The sequence below is a fragment of the Myotis lucifugus genome, unplaced genomic scaffold (assembly GCF_000147115.1).
Source record: "Myotis lucifugus unplaced genomic scaffold, Myoluc2.0 scaffold_55, whole genome shotgun sequence".
Taxonomy (NCBI): domain Eukaryota; kingdom Metazoa; phylum Chordata; class Mammalia; order Chiroptera; family Vespertilionidae; genus Myotis; species Myotis lucifugus.
Window position 1 is genome coordinate 4,190,677 of NW_005871103.1, and position 22,448 is coordinate 4,213,124.

The 22,448-nt window shown below is 46.7% G+C and overlaps 1 protein-coding gene across 1 annotated transcript in view; it reads left to right on the top strand.

The window, feature by feature from the left end:
• Positions 1-22,448, top strand: part of CADPS (calcium dependent secretion activator) — a 447,690-nt gene that overhangs the window by 282,087 nt on the left and 143,155 nt on the right. Inside the window, exons 10-12 of the mRNA XM_023754061.1 lie at positions 2,469-2,535; positions 13,037-13,145; positions 19,326-19,538. Of these exons, the coding sequence (XP_023609829.1) occupies positions 2,469-2,535; positions 13,037-13,145; positions 19,326-19,538 (389 nt within the window). The remainder of the gene's footprint in view (positions 1-2,468; positions 2,536-13,036; positions 13,146-19,325; positions 19,539-22,448) is intronic.

The following is a 22,448-nucleotide window of genomic DNA, read 5'->3' on the forward strand; positions in this document are numbered from 1 at the left end:
AGTTAAAATGTCACTGCTGTGAAGTGAATGGAGTTTGAGGCAAGAGTGAAAGAGGGGAGACCAGGGAGGAGCCTATTGCCATGGCCCAGGTGGAGGTGACATAGTCGGGGAGTAGCAGTGGAGGTAGAAATAGGTGGGATATACTTTGGAAGGAGAACTCCAAAGACTTGGTGATGCATTGCACGTCTTTATGTGATGTTTTTAAATCTCATCAGAAATCATTATAAAGGCTGCTCTGGTTTCCCAAGAACATGGCGTTCAAAACCAATTAAAATATTGCAAATACTTATTGACCACCTACCATACGCAGTTGACCTCTCAACTGTTCTGCAGTTAGAGACACCGAACCCCCGCACAGGCCCGTCACATCCGCAGATTCATCCAGGGTTGAAGTCCGCCAGAATCCGAGGGTGGGAAACCGTGGTTGGGAATCCAAAATTCTGTTTTTGATCCATGTTGACTGAATCTGCAAATGTGAAACCCTCAGATACGACAGGCAGACTGTATTTACTGAAAAAAATCTGTGTATTAGAGGACACACACAGTTCAAGGGGCAGGTCTGTCAGGAACTGCACTAGGAAATTGAAAAGGAGAGGTTTCTGTGCAAGAAACTTAGAAAGAACCAGGTTCCTTCCCTCCAGGAGCTCACAGTCCAGCGGGTGTGTGAGTATAAAAGCCAGTACTAGTACGTTACTGCTGCCAGCACAGGATTGACTTACGCGGCCCAGGGGGCGGTGACATCAATAAGGACGGAGACCAGGAAGATGTGAGTTCTAACCTCAGGAGCGGGGAGAAGGCTCTCAGGCAGCGTAACTGTGCAAAGTCACAGATGGAGGTGTGAAGCCACGCGGCCAGGAATTACAGACAATACGAGTCACCAGCTGAGCCTGGAGAGTTCACCGGGGCCAGAAAAGGAAGCGCCACCAGGCCGGTCAGGATGCTGCATGTTGTCTCCAGAGGGGAAGGCTTCCCCGGGGGTATTCACACCGCTAAGGGCACACAAGGTCGTTTACTATGCACAGACACGCATGTATTAGTTAAATAGGTCCTCATGCATTTTAATGTGTGCCGCATAACATATCACGGGTGTATCAAGGCTACAATGTAAAGTTTTCTTTCAAAGTAAATGTATTCATGTTAAACAAGTCAACTTAAACTTTCAGGTGAATCATAAGATAAATGGTGGGCAGATATGGGATAAATCATGATAGAACGTGAGCAGCCAGAGTTTGGGGCTCCCGTCATGTAAATGGGGAGACCCACTGGAGTTTCAGCGGGGGAGACGTGAGAGCACTGCAGACGGTGGCCCTGTCCCAGGACCAGGAGGAGGAAACCACTGTCCCCTGCACTGTCCCTGGGCGCGGACCTGTGGCCCGGGCTGACGTGGTGGAGGTGGGAGGGGAGGACTGAGCAGAGGAGGAACTTTGCAGCAGGTGAATCAGCTGCACTTGGCGACTGAGGAGCAAGGAGGAGGGAACAGAGGCGCCAGGGGACTCCCAGGTTCTGGCTTGAAGGTCTGAGTAGATTTGGGCCACCAGCCACTCCCAGGGCCCCTGAAACTTGTCAATCAGCATCAGTTGTAATTAGGTGCATTGTTCTCTCTGCTCCAAGCAGACATGCTGCCTGATTCTTGGTGAAGTGAGGGTTTGGAAGTTGCCCCGTTGGTTCTGACAGCAGGTGAAGCCAGTCCTGGGCTGGGGTGTTTGGAAGTGTTGGGGTTTGACCAGCTCTCTCCTCACCTGGCCTAGGAGAGTCTGAAAACCACCAGCCTCCCTTCCTGGATCAGCGCCAGTTCAACGTGTAACAATCCGCAGGCCGTTGGGGTAATTCCTGAGTGAACTAGCAACACTGGTCTTAATATCTCCCGATGGCTTTGACCTTGCCTCCGTGGTCCTTAAACCCTCCTTTTTATTTCATGTTTCTGTATAACGATGAGTTTCCACCAACAGAAGAGCATTTGGGGGAAAGGGAGGAGTCCAGGGAGGACTTTCTCTGTCGACTTGAAACTTCTTCCAACTTCTTCCCTGTAACGCATACACCTGCCTTTGGCAGAAAAAAAAAAAAGAAAAGAACCTGAGGGAAGGTTTTCCTGAATGCAACTTGGTAAGAGGTGAAAGAATTGGTAGTTGTGAGATTTAGCACGAATTTTTTTCGCTTTGCACCACACCTTTTAGGAGTTTCCCCGAGCGCGTGCACAAATTAAGTCACAATGTAACTTTCTCAGGGTGCCTCCTGGGGCCGACAGTCTGAGGATGGGAAGTGACTTGGCTGCTGTTTCTCACTCAGCTCGACTCTGCTTTCTCTTTCTGGACGGTGTGCATGTCTTTGGTTATGAGCACCAAGCCTCACGGTCAAGTGTGTTAGTGGTCCGTGAGGTCTGAAAGGTTGGCGACCGCTGGTTTAAGGACAACTTGAACAATGCACTCACACAAGCATTAATGCAACTGTGTCTTTTCCCTTTCCCTTAGGTATTTATGGGCCATCGGCAAGAATGTCTGGAAGAGATGGAAGAAAAGGTTCTTTGTGTTGGTGCAGGTAACTCTTCAACTCTAATATCCGCCTTCAGAGCCATCAGTTTTAACCCTGTGACAGGATTAACGGATGGTGTTTAATGGATGTAAATACCTGAAGCACACAAAGCTCAAGCAGCAGCTCAATGCAGTTGTGCCCTCACAGACCCATGTGACCACCAACCAGAGGCAGACGCACATTTCCAGAGCCCAGGGTTCCCTGTGCTCCTTTGCCTATTTCTATTATATCACTTTAAAAATTTAAAAATCAATGCATGCTCATTAGTTTCTACTCTGATAATACAGAATTATATAAGACTAGAGGCCCAGTGCACAAAAATTTGTGCACTCTCGGGGTGGGGGGGGAAGAGGGAGGCCCTCAGCCCGGCCTGTGCCCTCTCGCAGTCTGGGACCCCTCGGGAGATAACGACCTGCTGGCTTAGGCCTGCTCCCAGGTGGCAGAGGGCAGGCCCAATCCCTAGGTGCAGCCCCTGGTCGGGCTCAGAGCAGGGCTGATTGGGGAGTTGGGGTGCCGCCCCCTGTCATGCACAGAGCAGGGCGGATCAGGAGGTTGCGATGCCACCCTCAGTCACGCTCAGGGTATGGCTGATTGGGGGGTTGGGGCACTGCCCCCTGTCACACTCAAGGCAGGGTCGATGGGGAGGTTGTGGCGCCACCCCCTGTCACGCACAGAGCAGGGCCAATCAGGGGGTTGGGCGCTGCCCCCTGTCATGCACAGAGCAGGGCCGATCAGGGGGTTGAGGAGCTCCCCCCTGTCATGCACAGAGTAGGGCCAATTGTGGAGTTAGGGCACCGCCCTCTATCACCCACAGAGCAGGGCCGATCAGGGGGTTGGGGCACCGCCACTGTCACTCAGGGCAGGGCCGATGGGGAGGTTATGGCTCTACCCTGTCACACACACAGCAGGGTCTGTGAGTGGGGGAGGGGGGGTTGGGAGCGCCGCCCTCTGTCACCCACAGAGCAGGGCTGATCAGGGGGTTGGGGCGCAGCCTGTCACACACAGAGCCACAGGCCGATGGGGAGGTTATGGCTCTGCCCCCTGTCACGCTGATCCGGTGCCAGGAGGCCTCGCGGCTCCCGCTGATCCCGGTGCTGGGAGGCATATTACCCTTTTACTATATAGGATAGAGGCCTGGGGGCCAGCTGGTTTGCCCTGAAGGGTGTCCTGGATCAGGGTGGGGGTCCCCGCTGGGGTGCCTGGCCAGTCTGGGTGAGGGGATGATGGCTGTTTGCAGCTGGTCACACACCCTTCAAGGTGGGGTCCCCCACTGGGGTGCCTGGCCAGGCTGGCTGAGGGGCTGAGGGCTGCTTTCAGGCTGGTGGTTGTTGATTGAAGCTCCCAACCGCTCCTTTTTTTTTATTTTATTCTGGGCCAGCTTTAGCTCTGGCTCTAGCTCTGAGAGCAGGTATCTGGTTTGTTTCGGTTCTATAATCGAAACAATGTATAACTTCAGCTCTGAGATCCCGGCCTATATTTGTTAGAATGTTTCAAACTGCCAGCTCAGAGGCCGGCAAGTCAGGTGGGGAACGTTGGAGTCTGCAGTCACTGGAGCAAGCAAGCCTCATGTTCGCTTCCAGCTGCCTGGCTGCCGGCCGCCATCTTGGCTGACAGTTAATTTGCATATACTCACTGATTAGCCAATGGGAAGGGTAGCGGTCGTACGCAAATTACCATGTTTCTCTTTTATTAGTGTAGATAAGTAGGAGAGGTGAACTCCCACCCCGTCTGTGACGGGGGACCCCAGGGACGGAGCAAGCCTGTGCCTGTTTAGGGCAGTGGGACACCAACATTGTTTTAGAAGAATTTGCTGTTTCTAAAGACACTAAGATACTCCTGAGAAAATTCAGAATTTAGTTGGACTTTTTAACATCTATTTTTTTAATTTAATTAATTTATTTTTTTTAATTTTCTTTTATTGCTTAAAGTATTACAAAGAGCAGTATATATGTCTCCTTTTTCCCCCCTTGACCTTCCCCTGGCCTCCCCTATTCCCCAGTGTCTTGTGTCCATTGGTTATGCTTGTATGCATGCATACAAGTCCTTCGGTTGATCTCTTACCTCCTGCCCCAACCCTCCCCAGCCTTCTTGCTGTAGTTTGACAGTCTGTTTGATGCTGTTCTGCCTCTGTATCTATTTTTGTTCATCAGTTTATAATGTTCTTTATTATCCATAAGTGAGTGAGATCATGTGGTATTTTTCTTTCATTGACTGGCTTATTTCACTTAGCATAATGCTCTCCAGTTCCATCCATGCTGTTGCAAATGGTAAGAATTCCTTCCTTTTTACAGCAGCGTAGTATTCCATTGTGTAGATGTACCACAGTTTTCTAATGCATTCATCTGTTGATGGGCATTTAGGCTGTTTCCAAATCTTAGCTATGGTGAATTGTGCTGCTATGAACATAGGGGTGCAGATATTCTTTCTGATTGGTGTTTCTGTTTTCTTGGGATATATTCCTAGAAGTGGGATCACTGGGTCAAATGGGAGTTCCATTTTTAACTTTTTGAGGAAACTCCATACTGTTCTCCACAGTGGCTGCACCAGTCTGCATTCCCACCAGCAGTGCACAAGTGTTCCTTTTTCTCCACATCCTCTCCATCATTTGCCGTTTGTTGATTTGTTGATGGTAGCCATTCTGGCAGGTGTGAGATGGTACCTCATTGTTGTTTTGATTTGCATCTCTCAGATGATTAGTGACTTTGAGCATGTTTTCATATGTCTCTTGGCTTTCTGAATGTCCTCTTTCGAAAAGTGTCTATTTAGGTCCTTTGCCCATTTTTTGATTGGATTGTTTATCTTCCTTTTGTTAAGTTCTATGAGTTTCCTGTAAATGTTGGAGATTAAACCCTTATCGGAGATATCGTTGGCAAATATGTTCTCCCATGCAGTGGGCTTTCTTGTTGTTTTGTTGATGGTTTCTTTTGCTGTGCAGAAGCTTTTTATTTTGATGTAGTTCCATTTGTTTATTTTCTCTTTAGTTTCCATTGCCCTAGGAGCTGTATCGGTAAAGATATTGCTATGACAGATGTCTGCTATTTTGCTGCCTATGGCTTCTTCTAAGATTTTTATGGTTTCCCATCTTACATTTAAGTCCTTTATCCATTTTGAGTTTATTTTTGTGTATGGTGTATGTTGGTGGTCTAGTTTATTGTTAGTGTGTTTGATAGTTAACTACCTGTAGGGGAGCACTCCACTCTTCTTGATGCCTGGGCTTCCAGAAGCCTCAACCGACCCCTTATAACGATGTTTACAGTCTGGAATGTATATTTCCAGATAGACTTTCTTTAACCAAAAATAATCAAACTCTTCAAGTTGTTCTGCAAATTGCTTTAAAAAATCATTGTAGACATTTCCCTATGTTTGCACATATAGCTCTGGCTCTATTACCTGTAAATCTCCCCCTTTTTTTTCTTATGATGGGATATTTTAAGATTTACTCTCTCAGCAACTAGAATTTTTCTTTTTGATAGACTTCTGGGCTTCCCCAAATGGGACTATTATTAACCATGCAGCACAGAACATCAGTGTATACAGGTACAGATATGGATGCAGATATTGATACTAGTAATACATTAGTAATATTTAAATAGTATCTTTGCTCTCGAGTATTTCTTTAAGAAAAAAATAACCAAAAGTAGTAATACATGTCTTTGAAAATCCCTCCTTTTTTTGTTTGTTTGCTTTTTGCATCAGGATTTTTCCATTTACAGAGGAATTTGCCATTGCCTCTTTTTTAATTGCAAGCTCCACCAGAGCATGTAAACTATAATTCAATTTGTGAAAAGTTAATTTCTGCTGTACTCTAAATGACATCACAAAGTGTGCCACCTTAATTTAGTGACTAAGGTGTTTATCAGGTTACTGTGTTGGCCCTAAGCACTGACTGGTATTTAGATCACTCTCAGTTCTGAAACCTCACCATGAGGCAAACACCTCTTAGGCCTTGAAAGTTCCACCAACCCTGAGCTCCTAAGACTAGACCTCCTAGAGATCTACTCAAGTGCCTGCCACTGAGGCAAAATGCTTCTCTGGCTGTAAGCAAGAGGTGATCTTTGCTTTCATATTGCTACGGGGTACAGCAAAACCTTAAAGTAAATTAGCCAAATGAAAGGTTTGGAATGATGTCCAACCTCCAAAAGAATCCATGGCTAAGCAATAAAAGAGATTTTATTTTAAGATACATTTCCTCGGACTACCAATGGACCGATATCTATTGAGCACCTACTTTGTATAGGGCTCATTGGTAGCTCATAGAGAAGGACTCCGAGGCCCTGTCCCTCACTTCCAGAAGAACTCTATTAGCGTTCTTTATAGGCAAACAGCACAAACAGACTCAAGCTAACTAAGATTTTTTTTAAAGAATGTATTGGAAGGCACTGAGGTAATCCATGGGATTGCTGAAAAGGTTGAGTGACCAGTCCTTATTACAAACAGAACCAGTTCCAGAAATCTAGGTTGTGGGAACCACCGCTAGCGTCATGACAAAGTCAGCTCTGACCATTTTCTGTCCTCCAGTCTCCACTCAAAAGCCAAACCTGAGAGAGAGAATTGGGTTGGTCCAGCTTGGATCACGCACCCAACTTTTAGCAGGGGCAGGCGATGGCACTTTGATGATCAGGCCCACGGAGCTGTCTCCAGTGCAGAATCAGGATGCCAGTGCCAGGAGAAATGGATGCTGGGCAGGCAAGAAGAGCTGATGCCCAGTCTGAGGAGAGCACAATGTAGATGGAGAGACACACTACATCCAGAGAAGCAGTGCTAAGTTATGGGTGGTTCTCTCCTCAGTGCACTCACATGGCCCAGCAGCCTCTCTGACTTCCCTGGGCCTCTGCCTGGCCTCCCCCGGTACACTGTGTGCTGTTTCAAGGCCAGTTCTGTTTCTGATTCACCTTGTGATCCTTCCTCTTTCCCCCACCACACACATACACTTCCTCCAGCGCAGTGTGTGGCACGGCCATTCGGGGAAATAGTGGGAGGAGGAGGGGAAAGGAGGAGAGGAGAAGAGCCTGGAGAGCGACAACTCCCCAGAGGACGAGGGACAAGAGGCCCTCTCACCATGGTGGGGAGTCTCCCCTCCCATATTATTGGTCCCCTGTGCCCAAAAGATTCCAGGTTAAAATCAGTTTTTGTTTGGTCTTCAGCCCAAGTATTTCTGAGATATCCACCCACCCCCCACTCTCCTGTTCAGCACCATACAAACCATAATATTCTGTGGTTCCTCTAGTAATGTTAATTATTGCTTATATTTACATGCTCCTCAGAGTTCACAAGGTGATCACCAGTTGGTCTTTGCAATCTCTCTGTACTATAGTGAGGACAAGTCTGATCCCCCTTTTATGTTAGAGCAAACGGAGGTTGAATGACTCTCCCAAAGCCCATGGCCCCTACGCAGCCAATGAAACCTAACATATGCCTTCTGGCTCCAAATGCCTTCCAAGACTCCAAGCACTTAGGTGGGACTGGTGCTCAGCGAGATTTTATGTGCATACAATTTCTAGAACTCACTTGTCTTACATCAGATCGAGACAATGTGGTCCCTAAATCCATATCCTGTTTCTGATTCTCTACAGGTAACATAATAGTTTTTAAAAACACATGCTGACAGTTCTAGCTTTCAGAAACATTACTAAATCTAAACGAGATAAAATATTGACAAATAATGTAAAATGCCTTGGAACAGAGCAGTTGTCACCAGGAAACGAGATTAACAGAAGTGAACGATGAAAATGAATTGTAAGACATGTAAGTAGTTGGTTGAATGAGTGTTTCTTTTTCCCACTCAACTTCACAATTGTCCTTAAGGGCATTTATATTCATATTCTGGTGGCAAATGATAAAAATCAACCCAAACTAGCTCAAGTTTTAAAAGGGGAATAATCCTACTGGTTAGTTAATTAAATTAGTAATTAATTTAAGGGTCTTCTGGCTAGGTCCAGGGCTCCATGGAGTCAACAAGACTCATTCTCTCTATCTTCCATCTCCTGACTGTGCTTTCCTCTGAGCTGGCTTCACCCTCAAGCAAGCTCTGTCTGTGGAATAAACTCAGGAATAAAGTCAAGGCTTAGAACAGTGGAGCAACCCCAGAGTAAACAAAGCTTTTCACTCTCAGTAGTTCCAGCAGAGGCCCCTATTGAGCTTTCATTGGCCCAAAGTGATCATATGCTCATCCCTGAACCAATCACTGCAGCCAAAGAGATTTGATACAGATTGGCCAGGCCTGAGCCTTATGTCCCACCTACCCTACCTGCAGCTAAAGGCCCTACACAGACTATATGGGCTGAAAATGGAGAAGAGGGAGTTACCCCAAGGAAAATTAGGATTCAGTTACCAGAAGAAAATAAATGCTCTGCAGGAAGACTTTAAGAAATGCCCTAGATAATATCACCTCCATTTAAAGTTAATTAAACTGAGTCCCAGTGAAGTTAACTGAGCTGTCTGGGGCTGCATATCTAGAAAATAACGGGTCTAAGATTCAAATTCAGGTCTGTATGGCTCCCAAGCCTACTCTCCCTCTACTCCACCCAGTGGCCCTCCTGTCAGTGTCTTATCCCCCTTTTACATTAGCGTGAACTGAGGTTGAATGACTTGCCCAAAGCCCATGGCTCCCGGGTGGCCAGTGAAACCTAACACATGTCTGGTATTTAGACTCTGGTTCTTCATGCACAACCATGTCACATTAAAAAATGGTCATCGGTCCCAGGAACTGTATGCTTCACATTATAAAAGTGTTCTCCATCCTCAGATCTTGGCTCTGTGATGTTTTAGTCAATGTTTCCTCATGAAAACCTTCCCTGACCACCCAACTACACCAAATCCCCAAGCTCTTACAGTACCATCGATCTCTTTTTAATACTTATCGCCATTAATGTCACATTTCTGAGCTAATATAATTAATGTCTACCTTTCTGCTAGGCATGAGGGCAGGGACCACATCTGGTGTTGTATATCTTTATATTCCCAGCACCCACTTACTACCTAAGTATTTGGTGAATGAACAAATAATTGAATGAATGAATGAATCTGCCATACAGAAATAAGTCTTTTCTAAAATATATGTATGTGAACTTTGAACAAGGGCTAGTGACCAGGGTTCAGTAAAAATGACAGCTGGATCATTCTCAAAGAAAGATAGTAAAGGCAAGAACAGGGGGTTTAGACAAAATGTATTTCATCAGTTGTATGTCCAAGTACTATAATCTCCCATGGGTGCTGGGAGGAAGAAGAGGGAGAGTCAGGAATAAGAAAAGACCAACCCTCCTATCTGGACTCTAGTTGCTAAATATAATTGAAGCTCGGGGCAAACTTAAAATTTCAAGATAGTTCCTACATGTTAAAACAGTGATTCTCAAGCTTTCATGTGCATCAGAAATATCTGAGACACTTATGAAAAATAGAGATTCCCGGACCCCAGATTCTGTTTCAATTGTTCTGACTTACAGAATCTGCACATTTATAACCTACCCCCACCAGATACACACACTCTAGGAATGTGGCCTGTCCATTATGTACAAAACATTATTGCAAACCTTTTCCTAGTTTAAGTAATTGTTTGGCAATAAGCTAAGGGGTTCCTCACATATCTGAAGTTTAGCCACCTTTAAAGCAAAAGCAGAAAGATTGTACCCTCAGGAGTATAGGACTCCATGAAAAGGTGCGTTCCAACTGCAAAATGCCAAACTTGTGAAAATTGTAGTCCTTTATGCCCATCTCTCCAGAGTGCATTTTCAGATTCTGCTGGGGCTTTGAGGCCACTAGATCTTTATGTTTTCTCTTGTTCTGGTCCAGGCTCTCAAGCTGGGCTGGTTGACTCTCTGACTTCCAACATGTGTTCTAGGCTCTTCTATGCTATTATTGCAAAGATGCTCACTATTTCATTAATTTTCTTCAAAATACAGTGTAAGTATAATTCTACTGTGACATAAGAAGATGCATTTCATTGGGAATAGCTTTCACTTAGTGATGCCTTGTGGATGCTTTAAAAAAATTAAAAAGCTGCCAAACTTTTGCTATTCCTTCACCCTCAAGCACTCTGAAAAAACTGAGGTTCCCCACAAACTTGAAATAAGTAGAGATATTCAAAGAGAAACATTTCTTCTCCCTTCCTTGATTTCCTAAAGTAAGTTGCCAAATCCCAAATTAAAGTGGTCCTAATAAACCAGCTATTTTAGCCCAAATGTTGTCAGGAACAACTTCAGCAGTATTACCAGAAGGGGGCAGCAGTGTACAGCATTCCAAGAAGCAAGCAACTGAAACAAGAAAAAATCACACTGAAATAAGAAAAAATCAAAAAGCCCAGAGCCTTTACTAATAGTAAATGCATGATCTTGAAATAACACTCTTCTGTTGTGATTTTTTCTGTTCTCAAGTGAGTGTCTGCAACTCTATATTTGTTTGGCAAATCCTCACATTAGCAAACTGTATCATCTGGTGTTGCCAGAGACAGGTAAAAATCCTGCCCGCTGTTCCAGCAATATCTGTAATTACGGTCACATCACGGGGGATCAGCTACCTATAGGACCAGTAATGGGTTGGAAAATCCTGGTGCTGTGCTTGGAGTAATACTATATGTAAGTTAATGAGAAGAAGAAGGAGAAGGAGAAGGAGAAGGAGAAGGAGAAGGAGAAGAAGGAGGAGGAGGAGGAGGAGGAGGAGGAGAAGGAGAAGGAGAAGGAGAAGGAGAAGGAGAAGGAGAAGGAGAAGGAGAAGGAGAAGGAGAAGGAGAAGGAGAAGGAGAAGACCTCTTTATTAGATCATACATACTCAACTTCCTAGGAAAAATCAGGCTCAGTTAGTATGGGGAATAAAACCAAGATATATGGCTCTCTAAGCCAACTCTATATTAGAATGTCAGTGCCAAATGCCAGGAAACTGTTTACATCAATGCATGTAAACATTTGAGCATTTTCTCTGTGAGGGTCACGCACACTGTATAAAGCCCTCCACTGCTCAGAGAATCCCCCAGCACCAATAAGACACAGGCAGAATACAGGTGAGGGCTCAGACATAGATAGGTGACAGCTTATCAGAGCTGGGGTGGGGCGCAGGCCTGGGTGACCACCAAACTTGCACTCTTAAATTTTTAAAATATCGCTTTAAGAGAAGAGGGTGCTATTGGGTGTTCTGCTTATCACGAGAATAATACATATCCACTCATGAAAATACTCAGTGACCTGGCTGTATGTTTCCCTGGAAGCCCACCAAGGCCTTGCAATATAAGGAACAGGTTCTGCAAACTCCATGCTTTAGTATAAAGACACAAAGTCGTGCAGAAAGGTTTCATCAGAAACCTACAGAGGGCAGCAGCAGATAAAGCAGCCGGGAAACACGCTCCCTTTATCTCCCACTGGGATCCTCGGCCTCCTAGGCGGGAGGTGCTGCAGGGCTTGAGAGCGCCCATTTTTCTTGCCTTCAAAAAAAGAGACAAACTTCACCATGGAGAAGGAGACTGAGAATGTCCCCAGCAGCGATCAAAGTTCACTTAGAACATGTCTCCTTTAATAAAGGGAACTAAGAGATGAGGGAGGTGGCACTTTTCCGCCAAGGCATTTGACATTGGGATGGTTAATATGCCACAAACCTATAGCCTGAAGCCTGAAGGATGCTCACTCTCCCGCGGGCTCCTGGCAGACGGCCAGAGCAGTATCCATGCCGGGGCTGGATGCACCGTGGCGACAGGTCCTGAAGGCCGCCTGCAGCCACAGGCCCACCCGGCACTGGCATCCCGCCCATGTGGGTAGCGTGGGCTACATCCGGGACAGCGTCCGAGTCGTGGGAGAGGGTGGCTGCCCCATGACTGGCTCCCAGCAATGGCACGCTCATTGCTTCTGACAGCATGTCACTCCTGCGTCTGTCCGAGATGAGCAGAAGACTTTTCAGAGGAACTGAATGCTCTCCTTCAATGGAATGGGGGAGGGGGGGGGGGTAAATGGGAGGTTTGATGCTGAGAATTGGCCTGGAAAGATGAAATACTAAAAAACATATTAAAAAGTTGGGGCATAAATAAATGAAAGTGTAATCCCTAACTTCTGACCAAAAGGCCTGTGTTATGATGTGAGCTTGGCAGTCTCGGCTAGGGCCACAGTCAATTGCCACTATTTAACCTGCAAAAATGGCAATTTCGTGTGGCTTATCCCAATTCAAATAACAGCAGTGACGGTAGCAGTTGTTAAGCAGTTACTGAGCATCAGTAACCGAGTCTACGTGCATTCCACGTGAACCCGTTCAATCCTCAAACTGAGTGAGGAGGTAGGTTCTCAGATTACATCCGGTCTACAGATGAGGTCACAAGGAACCAGAGAGGCTGAGTAACTTGTTCCATGCCACACAGCCAAAGGTGACAACACTTATTCTGAACCCCGCTCCTGCACATAGGGCCTCAGAGGAAAGGACATGATAAAGGCTGAGGTGCCTCCTGGGGCGGTGGGGGAAGGATGTGCTAAAGGCTGAGGTGTCTCCTGGGGCGGTGGGCTCCCAGGACCCGCCTCACCGTCTGCCTCTCCTCCAGGTCAGTCAGTACACCTTCGCCATGTGCAGTTACCGGGAGAAGAAAGCGGAGCCTCAGGAGCTGCTGCAGCTGGACGGCTACACTGTGGATTACACCGACCCCCAGCCAGGTACCAGCCCCCACCGGCCCTGAACCCACAAAGCCCCCCCCCTTCCCAAATCAATGCCCCACTAGTATTTGTCGGGCATTTACTTAATGAAGCCGTGTTCCCAGGGCTCGGAGGCAGGTGACCCGGACAGCCACGCAGTCCCTGGCCTGTGGAATTTCCATCTGGGTTGGGTAAATGCCATCCCAATCAGGAACGTTGGTTTTATTCAATGGATCCTTGTAAAATCAAAACGAAAACTATAGATACACTGTCCCCAAAAATGTCCACACACACTTTGAATAATTATAAAGGCAGTGTTTATTAAAATAACATTTCATTTTCAAAAGTGAGCTATCGGCTGTTAAAATGTATACACATTTTTTGGGGACACCCTGCATAGATTTTTTACATAGTTGTGCCCACATCAAGTATATACTCTACCCTAGAATGCTAAAAAAGAAATTCCTGAGAAAGAAATCCTATAGGAACACCAAGGACTGTGTATGTGTGTGTGTGCGTGCGTGTGTGTGTGTGTGATGTGTTCCACCAGTGATTGTGTATTGTGGTTGTATAGTGTGTCCCCATGGCCAAGCCTGCCCTGTACACCCAGATCTGCTAACTACACTTCCAGGCTGGCTGATGGCACATGAAGAGAAAGCGCTCCCTAAATGTCTTTTTTCCCAAGAAGACACCAATCCACAAGCATAGCCATCCGAGCTCCTAAGCCTGTGTAACGCAGAGAACCACGCGAATAGTAGTATTTCTCCTAAGTTCTACTTCCTGCCCCCTCACACCTCTCCCCGCCACCACCCATTTTATCTTCTTCCCAGAAAAAAAAAAATGAATAGAAATCAGCCTCAGAGAACCTTCAAAATGGGTGGGGGTGTGAAATCATTTCAGCATATTAATGAACAACAAGCACCAACAGCCCTCTCCCGGAGAAGTTTATTTTTATGCCAAATCTGCACAGGGAAGCATTTCCAACCATACTGCATTATTTGGCCCAAAACCTTTTTTTCTACTCCCATATTGCTCTCCCACATGCAACAAAATACACATAAAAGAAAAACAGAGTTTGAGAGAAGATGGGGTGTGAACCTGGGAGGGTGTGGCTAGGCAGCCCGTGGGCCCAGTCCACTCAGAGAAATTCGCACCCGAGGGACTTAGCCCAGCCTCATGCCCAGGAGGTGGTTAGCATCCCCCAGAGCCGACCACAGAAAGCCGGAGTTAAAGGCTCTGCCCAGAAATCCTTCATCACAGATAGAACCTCCTGGAGTTTGAAACAATGTCACGCGACATCTCATTGAAAGGATGCGGCTCCTGCCTTAGAAAGCCAACCCTCGGGTGTTCTGTCATGGTTTGCGATCTTCTCAAACCACTGAGTTCCCTTCAGAGAAATGGGTTCCACCTTTGCTGAGACCCGCAGGGAGGCCAACAAGAGGGGGAAATGGCCACATCTTCCCACAGTGACTCGTTTAAAGCCAGTTCACCACTGTTCCCTCCACATGATTGCACTTGGTCCTCACCCCAACCCCACCCCTGATGGAGACAGGACCAGGGTTGCCGTCCTGTTTTGTAAAGGGAGAGACTGGGCTGGGATGGGGCCAGCCCACACCCCCTTGGGCACTTGGAGTAGCTGTAGCTGTCATGTTCTCCCGGAAGCACATCCTCTCCCCACAGGAGGGGGGGGGGGGCGGGGGAGGGGGGCGGGGAGGCAGCTCTTCACCCACCAGCCAAGGAATGTGCGCGTCTATTAGAAAGCTTCTCTTCCTCTTATCATGTTGCCCCCGTGGGACATAATTTATAAGTCCCTTTACCAGTGATGTAAAGGGGAAGTAATGTGATTGTGTTCTTGAGATTAATAAGCAGCAGCTTCTTTGCCTTGTGTGTGCCATGTCCTATTTATTTTCAAAGTAACATTTGATTGAAAATGAGATTTAAATACTCCTAATTGTCATAAGAAAAGTCTAACTGGGAATTTCTCAAAGAGCGCTTATTAGAAATACAAGTTCCTGGGCCCCAAACCTAAGCTCTGACCCAGAAGAGGGGAGGGCAGAATCCTCATATTTCAACAAGCCTTGTGGGGCGTTTTATGCACAGTCAGGTTTGCCAGCTGGAGGTGGAAGGAAGGTACAAGTTAGCCAGTGCCCACGGAGGTGTGAGGAACCTCCCTAGCTGCCCCCTGAAAGGTGCGTGTGCGAATGGAGAGGATTCTGAGCCCATCTGCCCCCCACCCCAACCCCCTTCTTGGCATTATCCAGGCTGTCAGTGGGCCCAGCTGTGGAGTGTTGGTGGGGCAGGTAGCCTTGTAGCTGTGATATCCTCACCTTTGTATCATCCTGGGACCCAGTGGTCACCCAGACACAAGCTTTCGCACTAAGTCAACTTTACGTTGCTTAGGGTTCTTGACATATTAACTCGGGGAATTGGTAAATAACTATGTAAGTTTTAAGTACAGGCTACTCGTTTCAAGCTAAAGACAAAAACACTGCACTTTACCTTTCCCCTGGTGTGGTTCGGAGAACATGCAACAATGTCTCAATTCCTATTAGAGTAAGCGGTGAAGTTTTCAAATAAAAGGATATTCATTCAAAATCCTTCAAACCACTAAGTTAATTCTTTCACAGCTTTCCCATTGTAAATGGCCCATCCCTGTGAGCTATTGGCCAGTCTCTCCCCCGGGAGCCGGCCAGCGTCCTGCGCCTGGTCAGCCTCCGTCCATTCCCGGAGTGTCCCACTGCTCCTGATGCCTGTGCGGTGCGCCACGGAGAGCCCGGGCACTGCCACACGCCCATTTCACAGATCCCGTCCCCAGGAACTGCTCCTTGTCTAACACTGTGCCCGAGGCACGCGTCCATGCTCACTGCGCTCTCCCTGGTTTCCTTTCATCCCGCTGCTCGCTCCCTCCTTGCTCCCCTTGGCATGGCCTGGTCTCCGTGTTTTCTGGAAAAGCTCTGTTGCGCTCCACTGCGGTCATGTCATCACTGCTGCTGCTTTAGATGCTTCTCTTCACCCTGATGCCTCCAGGATGAGGCTTCCAGTGCTGCTGATGGCCCATCGCAGACAGCTGTCACTGTGCCCGGCCGTGTGGTTCGGCCGTGCTGCCCAGTGGTTACAGTCATCAGTCTGTGTGCCTGGCCATGTGGTCTGGCCGTGCACCCCAGTGGTCACAGTTCTCAGTTCTGTGTGTGCAACCATTTGGCCTGGCCATGCATCCCAGTGGTCACAGTCCTCACCTCTGTGTGCCCGGCCATGTGGTTCAGCTGTGCACCCAGTGGTCACAGTCCTCGGCTCTGAAGTTAGATAGCTGGGACCGGAAGCTCACCTCTGATGCTCACAGCCCCGCTTTGAGTTCATGGGCTAGTTCCTGCCTTCTCTGTGACTCCATTTCCTCCTTCACAAAATGGGAATAAAGGTACTTATCTCAGGGAGCTGTTGGGAGGATTAAATACAAATCTGAAAACTTCTTAGCATCATTCTCTCTCTACCTGTGCACTTTGAGGCAACTTGTGAACTAACTTTCTGACCTTAGCTGCAGCCCTTGTTGGGGGGAGGGGGGAGGGAGGCAGGGAAAGTTCCTACCAGTGGTGTCTACCCCCCATTCACTGACAGATCAAAACAGCTCATCCCAAGGGAGCCTGAACTACAGCAGGTCTGATGGCCACTCTCCTTTGAGCTTCTTCATTCTCGCTTCTCAGGGCTTCAATCATCCCTCAAAGATCTTCCTTTTTCTCTTGCCCCCTCCAGAATTTTCCTCCTTATCATGTCATCCATCCACTTCATCAGTTTTCCCAGCTTGCTCACTGTACATTAGCTTACCCAACTTGCACATTCTAAAAATCCCTCCTTAAAAAACTAGGAAAATACCCCCCATAATTCTAACCACCCGAGATCTTTCATTAAAAATGCTGCACCATCAGACCCTCCATATAAAGGAGTAGCCCCTGTTGTTCTAGAATCCCTGGAAACTCTACGTGCAAAGCTGTGAACATACACCCACTCGTGGGGAATGGACACGTGGGTTAATATTATCAACATGATGTCCAAGTCCACGCGTCACCTATTTCAATGCCAAACAAATGTCAAGCAGATTAGTGGCTGGGCCTTGCTGGAAATTTGGGGCTGCTAATTACACCAATCATTCTCTCTGTTTTAACTGATAATTGGTGGGATGATAAGGAACCTGATGAAGACAGGAAGCTTTGTATCTGGCCACTGAGTTCCCAGTAACCCCAAAACACCGGCTTTTGGAATATGTTGACAGACACGATGTAACTGTGGCCTGAGTTCAGAGAGGCTTCCACCTCCCTTACTCTAAATGGTAATCTTGAGAACTGCCCCTGGGAAATGATGGGCTTATAGAGCATTCATTCACTCAAGAAGTATTTGTTGAGGACCTACTATGTGCCATGTACTATTCTAGGTACAAGGGACACATCAGTGAACAAAACAGACAAAACCTCCTAGTCCTTATGAAATAAAGTAAGTTATTTAGCTTGTAAGATAGTGATAAGAACTATGGAGAAAAAGAAGCAAGGTAAGAGATGAGTAATGAGGGGAGAGATCAGTGAAAGCTTGAACAAGAATTTGACATTTGAGCAAAGACATGAAGGAAGTGAGTGTGTGAATCACACAGACGTCTAGAGGAAGAGTAATCTAGGCACAGGAAACAGCAAGTGCAAAGGTCCTGAGGTGAGAACATACCTGGAGTGTTCAAGGAATTGCAAGAGGCCAGCGTGGCCACCATGAAGTGAGTTCATATATGTGCATGAGAGAGAAAGAGAGAGGAGAGTAGAAGTAGTGGAGGGTCAACTCATGTGGGCCTTGCAGGCGTTGCCAGAACCCGGACTTTTCCTGCATGAAATGTGGAATCACTGGCAGGTTTTGAGCAGAGGAGTGACGTGACCAGACTCTTGTGCTCAACCAATTACCCTAAACTCTAGAGAGTGATGATGGGGGCAGACAGAGCAGATAGGAGGCTATAAAATAATCCCAATAAGAGGTGAGCATGGCTCCATTCGGGATAGCAGCACCAGGGGTGAAAGAAGGGGCCAAGTTCTGGTATAATGTCCTAAAGAATGAATGGCCATGAGAAGTCCCCTGGAAGTGAGTAGTGAGAGAAAGTGAGCAGTACGGAGTGGGCTGTGGGCTTAAGCAACTAGAGGGATGCTCTCAGCTTTACTGAGATGGGGAGACATTCGGGAGAAAGACCAGGAGTCAGTATTGTACATCATAAGCATGGAGATGTCAAGAAAACCATTAGGTATTCAGGCCTGCAGTTCAAAGGGAGACGTCCAGGATGGAGGTAGAAACACAGGGACCATGAGCATGTTCCTGGTATTTGAGAGTGGGTGGCATCACAGGAAGACAGGGTGTAGATAAAGAAGAGGTCCAAAAACAAAACCCCAGGATGCTCCAACATTTAAGAGGCAGGAGAAGAGGAGGAATCCCAAAGGAGACTGACAGCATCAGCCAGGGAGGGAGGAAGAAATCAGGTGGCCCGGAGCCAAGTGAAGAAAGCATTTCCAAGAGAACGGAGTGAGAGTCACATCTGGCTGATAAGTAGATGGATGGAATACAGTGAGGACTTTGAATTGACCATGGGATTCAGCAAGTCAGGGGCGGGGGGAAGGGGGACCTTGTCAGTTTCAGTGGGGCAATAGCCTGCTTGGAGGGGCTGTGGGCAGAATAGAAGCGTGGTCCTTGCACCAACACCATCTGCATGGTCTGGAACTTGTTAGAAATGCAGACTCTCTGAATTGGAAGCTGCATTTTAACAAGATGCCCAGGAGACTCACACCTGCACGAAAAGTTGAGCAACCCTGGTAGCTATTCCCTGCCGCAGTAAGGAGAAGGGAGAGGTATGGGTCAAGAGATATTTTTGTTGTTGTTTATTTGTTTGAAGGATGAGAAAAATAATAGTATATGTATAGGCAGACGTTCACCCAGCCAGTAGGCAGCCTGCTTGATCATTCTGGCCCCAGACAAAGGTAGAGACAAAAGCCACGCTCAAAGCTGCCTCTTTACCATCATGGCCCCCCCTCTGGCCAAGTGGGTGGCAGCCTTCCTTCCCACTAGAGTCAGACCAATTGCTCTTGCCCTCTCTGGCCCAAGGAAAAGCAGCAGAATCCACCTTTCTCGGGGCTCAGTCCGGCCAAGAACATTGAGCTCAGCTTAGTCGTTTTTTTGCTTTTATTTCAGGTTTGGAAGGTGGCCGAGCCTTCTTCAATGCAGTCAAAGAAGGAGACACCGTGATATTTGCAAGTGATGACGAGCAAGATCGCATCCTGTGGGTCCAAGCCATGTACCGGGCCACTGGGCAGTCACACAAGCCTGTGCCCCCGACCCAAGTGCAGAAACTCAACGCCAAGGGAGGGAACGTGCCCCAGCTGGATGCCCCCATATCCCAATTCTGTAAGTAGATCTGCCATTTGCTCAACATAGTTCTGTAGAGGCAATCTCCAAAGCTGAATTAGAAGAACCTAGTTGCTTTAATATGAAAGATTCATAAAAATCATGTTTGCTGGGGGGAAAAACCACACAGTGAGTCCAGGGGGGAAAGTTGGGGCAAAAATGTTAGATGAAAGTAATTTTAAAGTGCAATACTTGACACTTTAAGGACTAAACAAAGGGAAGTATATTTTAGGTGGATTTGTATCTCTTTGTGAGAGTTTGGAATTCGCAACCAAACATGTATTTGCTTGAGTCCTTCAAAAATAGTAGATTATGCATGTCCTTGCCTCATTTCTTCCTATGAAAATAGGGTTTGATTTGAAAAATAATGTAAATCTGCAACCTAGAACCATTTAAAAAGAAATGATGACATTACCACATGCAGTGGAAACAAACAAAGAAAAACCAGGGCCCCTAAAATCCCATTCTGAGCTAAGACACCAGCACCCAAAACGTGAAACCATCTCCTTAAATAGCCCTGGTTCTCTTCCAGTTTCTTCTCCTCTTACCTCTTGCGTTTTAATTTCTTTCCTCTTTGCCATGTCTTCTTGCTACTTGGAGAGTTGTTTTCTCTCCTGCGCCTTCTGATGCTCAGGGTCAGGGGAAATTTGGCTTAAAACAGAGAAGATGGCAACATTGGAAACACAAAGCACCCAATCAAATAATTCATTTTTGTTACAAACATTGACCCTAAATAGTGGCTTTTGCCTTTCCCTGATTATCAAGTCAATTAGAGAAAGCTCAGGGACAAGTCATGTTTAGCTATAGTCATGGCGATGCCTTACTTTAGCATTAACCCACCCATTCAGTCTGGTTCACTGTGCACCTACCTAGGTGATGAGACACACTAATGAGAAAGACAGACGAGGTCCCTGCTCTCAGGGTACCTGCTTCCCAGTGGAGGAGTCTACATAGCCAGCAAGTCAGCAAAGAAATCAGATACTTTCAGACACTGAAAAATACCATGAAGAATGTCATGCCCAGTGGCTGAGTGAGGAGAGGGGATATTAGACAGCCCTCTGAGTATGAATCCAAATGATGGAGAGTCGGTCCCACAAACATCTGCAGCAAAAGAAGTGCAGCAGAAGGGGAAGCAAGTGTGAAGGCCCACAGCACAAACCCGGCTGTTAGCACGGTGCTCTGACATAGTCCCTCTCCTTAAGTTGCTCTTAAACGAAATGTGGATATGGATGGAATAATTTTGCAGCTACAGCAACTAAATAGAGATCAATGCTCTTGCCAATGAATTCCACTGCCATGTCCATTTCTGTCTAATGAGAATTTCCTCCTAAACCTTGTAACACCGTTGCTGATGGGGAAAAACTCTTTTTGGATGACAAATACTATCAATCAGGTGCTCCCAGGAATTTCTGTCTAATACTGATGATTCTTAAAGGAAGATGCATGCCCTGTGGAACATTGTAAGTAATCACACAGCCACTGTGGATTTCCATGCAAAAATCCCAAAACAATGAGGAAAAAATTGAGGAGGGACTGGGGAGAAGGGACAGCCCTTCTGGCTATAACCACCCCAACGTCCCCACTTTCTTCTTGTGGCATTCAGGTTTCATAGCTATAATGAGAGCAGGCATCATCTCTTGTTAACTGTTTAGTTGTTAGTTGAGATAAACCATATCCAATATTTATTTAATTAAAAAAACAACAACACCTACGTGATGGAATTCCTCCTTTCACCTTGCCCAACAGGCTCCTTTTAAAAATATATTTTTTTAAATATGTTTTTGTTGATTTTTAGAGAGAGAGGAAGGGAGAGGGATAAAGAGATTGAAACATCAACGATTTGAGAGAAATATCATCAATATGCTGCCTCCTGCACGTCCCTCACTGGGTATCGAGCCTGGAACCTGGGCATGTGCCCCAACCAGGAATCTCACCATGAACTCTTGGTTGATGGGTTGGTCGATGCTCAACCACTGAGCCACACAATCCAGGCTCCTTTTTAATACATTTGGAAATAACACACCCTCTGAAAGGGAGTTATCTTGTGTATCAGCAGAAAAGTTTCCTAATTATAACCTCCATCCCCCATCCCATTCAATCTCATAAAACATGTATCTCAGGTGATATTTGGAAAATTCAAGTGTTATTTCCAAATAATCTCCATTTTTTCCTGAAGTCATTTCACCTTACATCCAGTGTATCTGTTCTCTCATCTGCCCTGATTAAGACATTGTTACTTGGTTTGTGTTTAGCCCACTATTTCCTCACTAGAGTAGGAAAGAGGAAGGACGTTCAGGAGCAATACTGATAAAACAAGAGACGGCTGGTGGGAGCTGTGGATGGATGTCTCCTCATGGAAACATTCAGGGGCTCTTGACTTAGCTTTCCCTTTGTGGGCAGGACTCTTTTGGCTTGAAGTTGAAGTGCTAGTCATCGGCATCAGCAGGAAGACTCGATTGGGTACACAGGAGCTTGATGTATGTCACTCCCCTGTTCACGTAGGAACTTTTATTAGAGAGCATGGAAGGTAGGCTTCGAGATGAGTGAGGTCAGATAACTCATGCCTCTGGGATTTCTCAGGACCCAGCTGGTAAAGCCACCTTCTTCTTTTCTATTGCCTCCTCAATCGCTGCCCAAGAATGGGGGTTCTCCAAAGAGTGTGAGGCCCAACCACACCCACCAGGTTCTGTAAGAACAAGGCCACCACTCCCAGCCATGCACAGGTGCTGCGGGAGGCATTTTTCACACAGACAAAAATGTGAATGGCCCCTATTGATCTGTGCAGCGCCCAATCTACACAGCAGTACACCACCACCCTGTAATAAGTGACAGTACACCACCACCCTGTAAAGAGTGACAATCCTTACCAGAGCTTAGCCAACAGTGTTGAACCCAGGAACCCCATAGTTC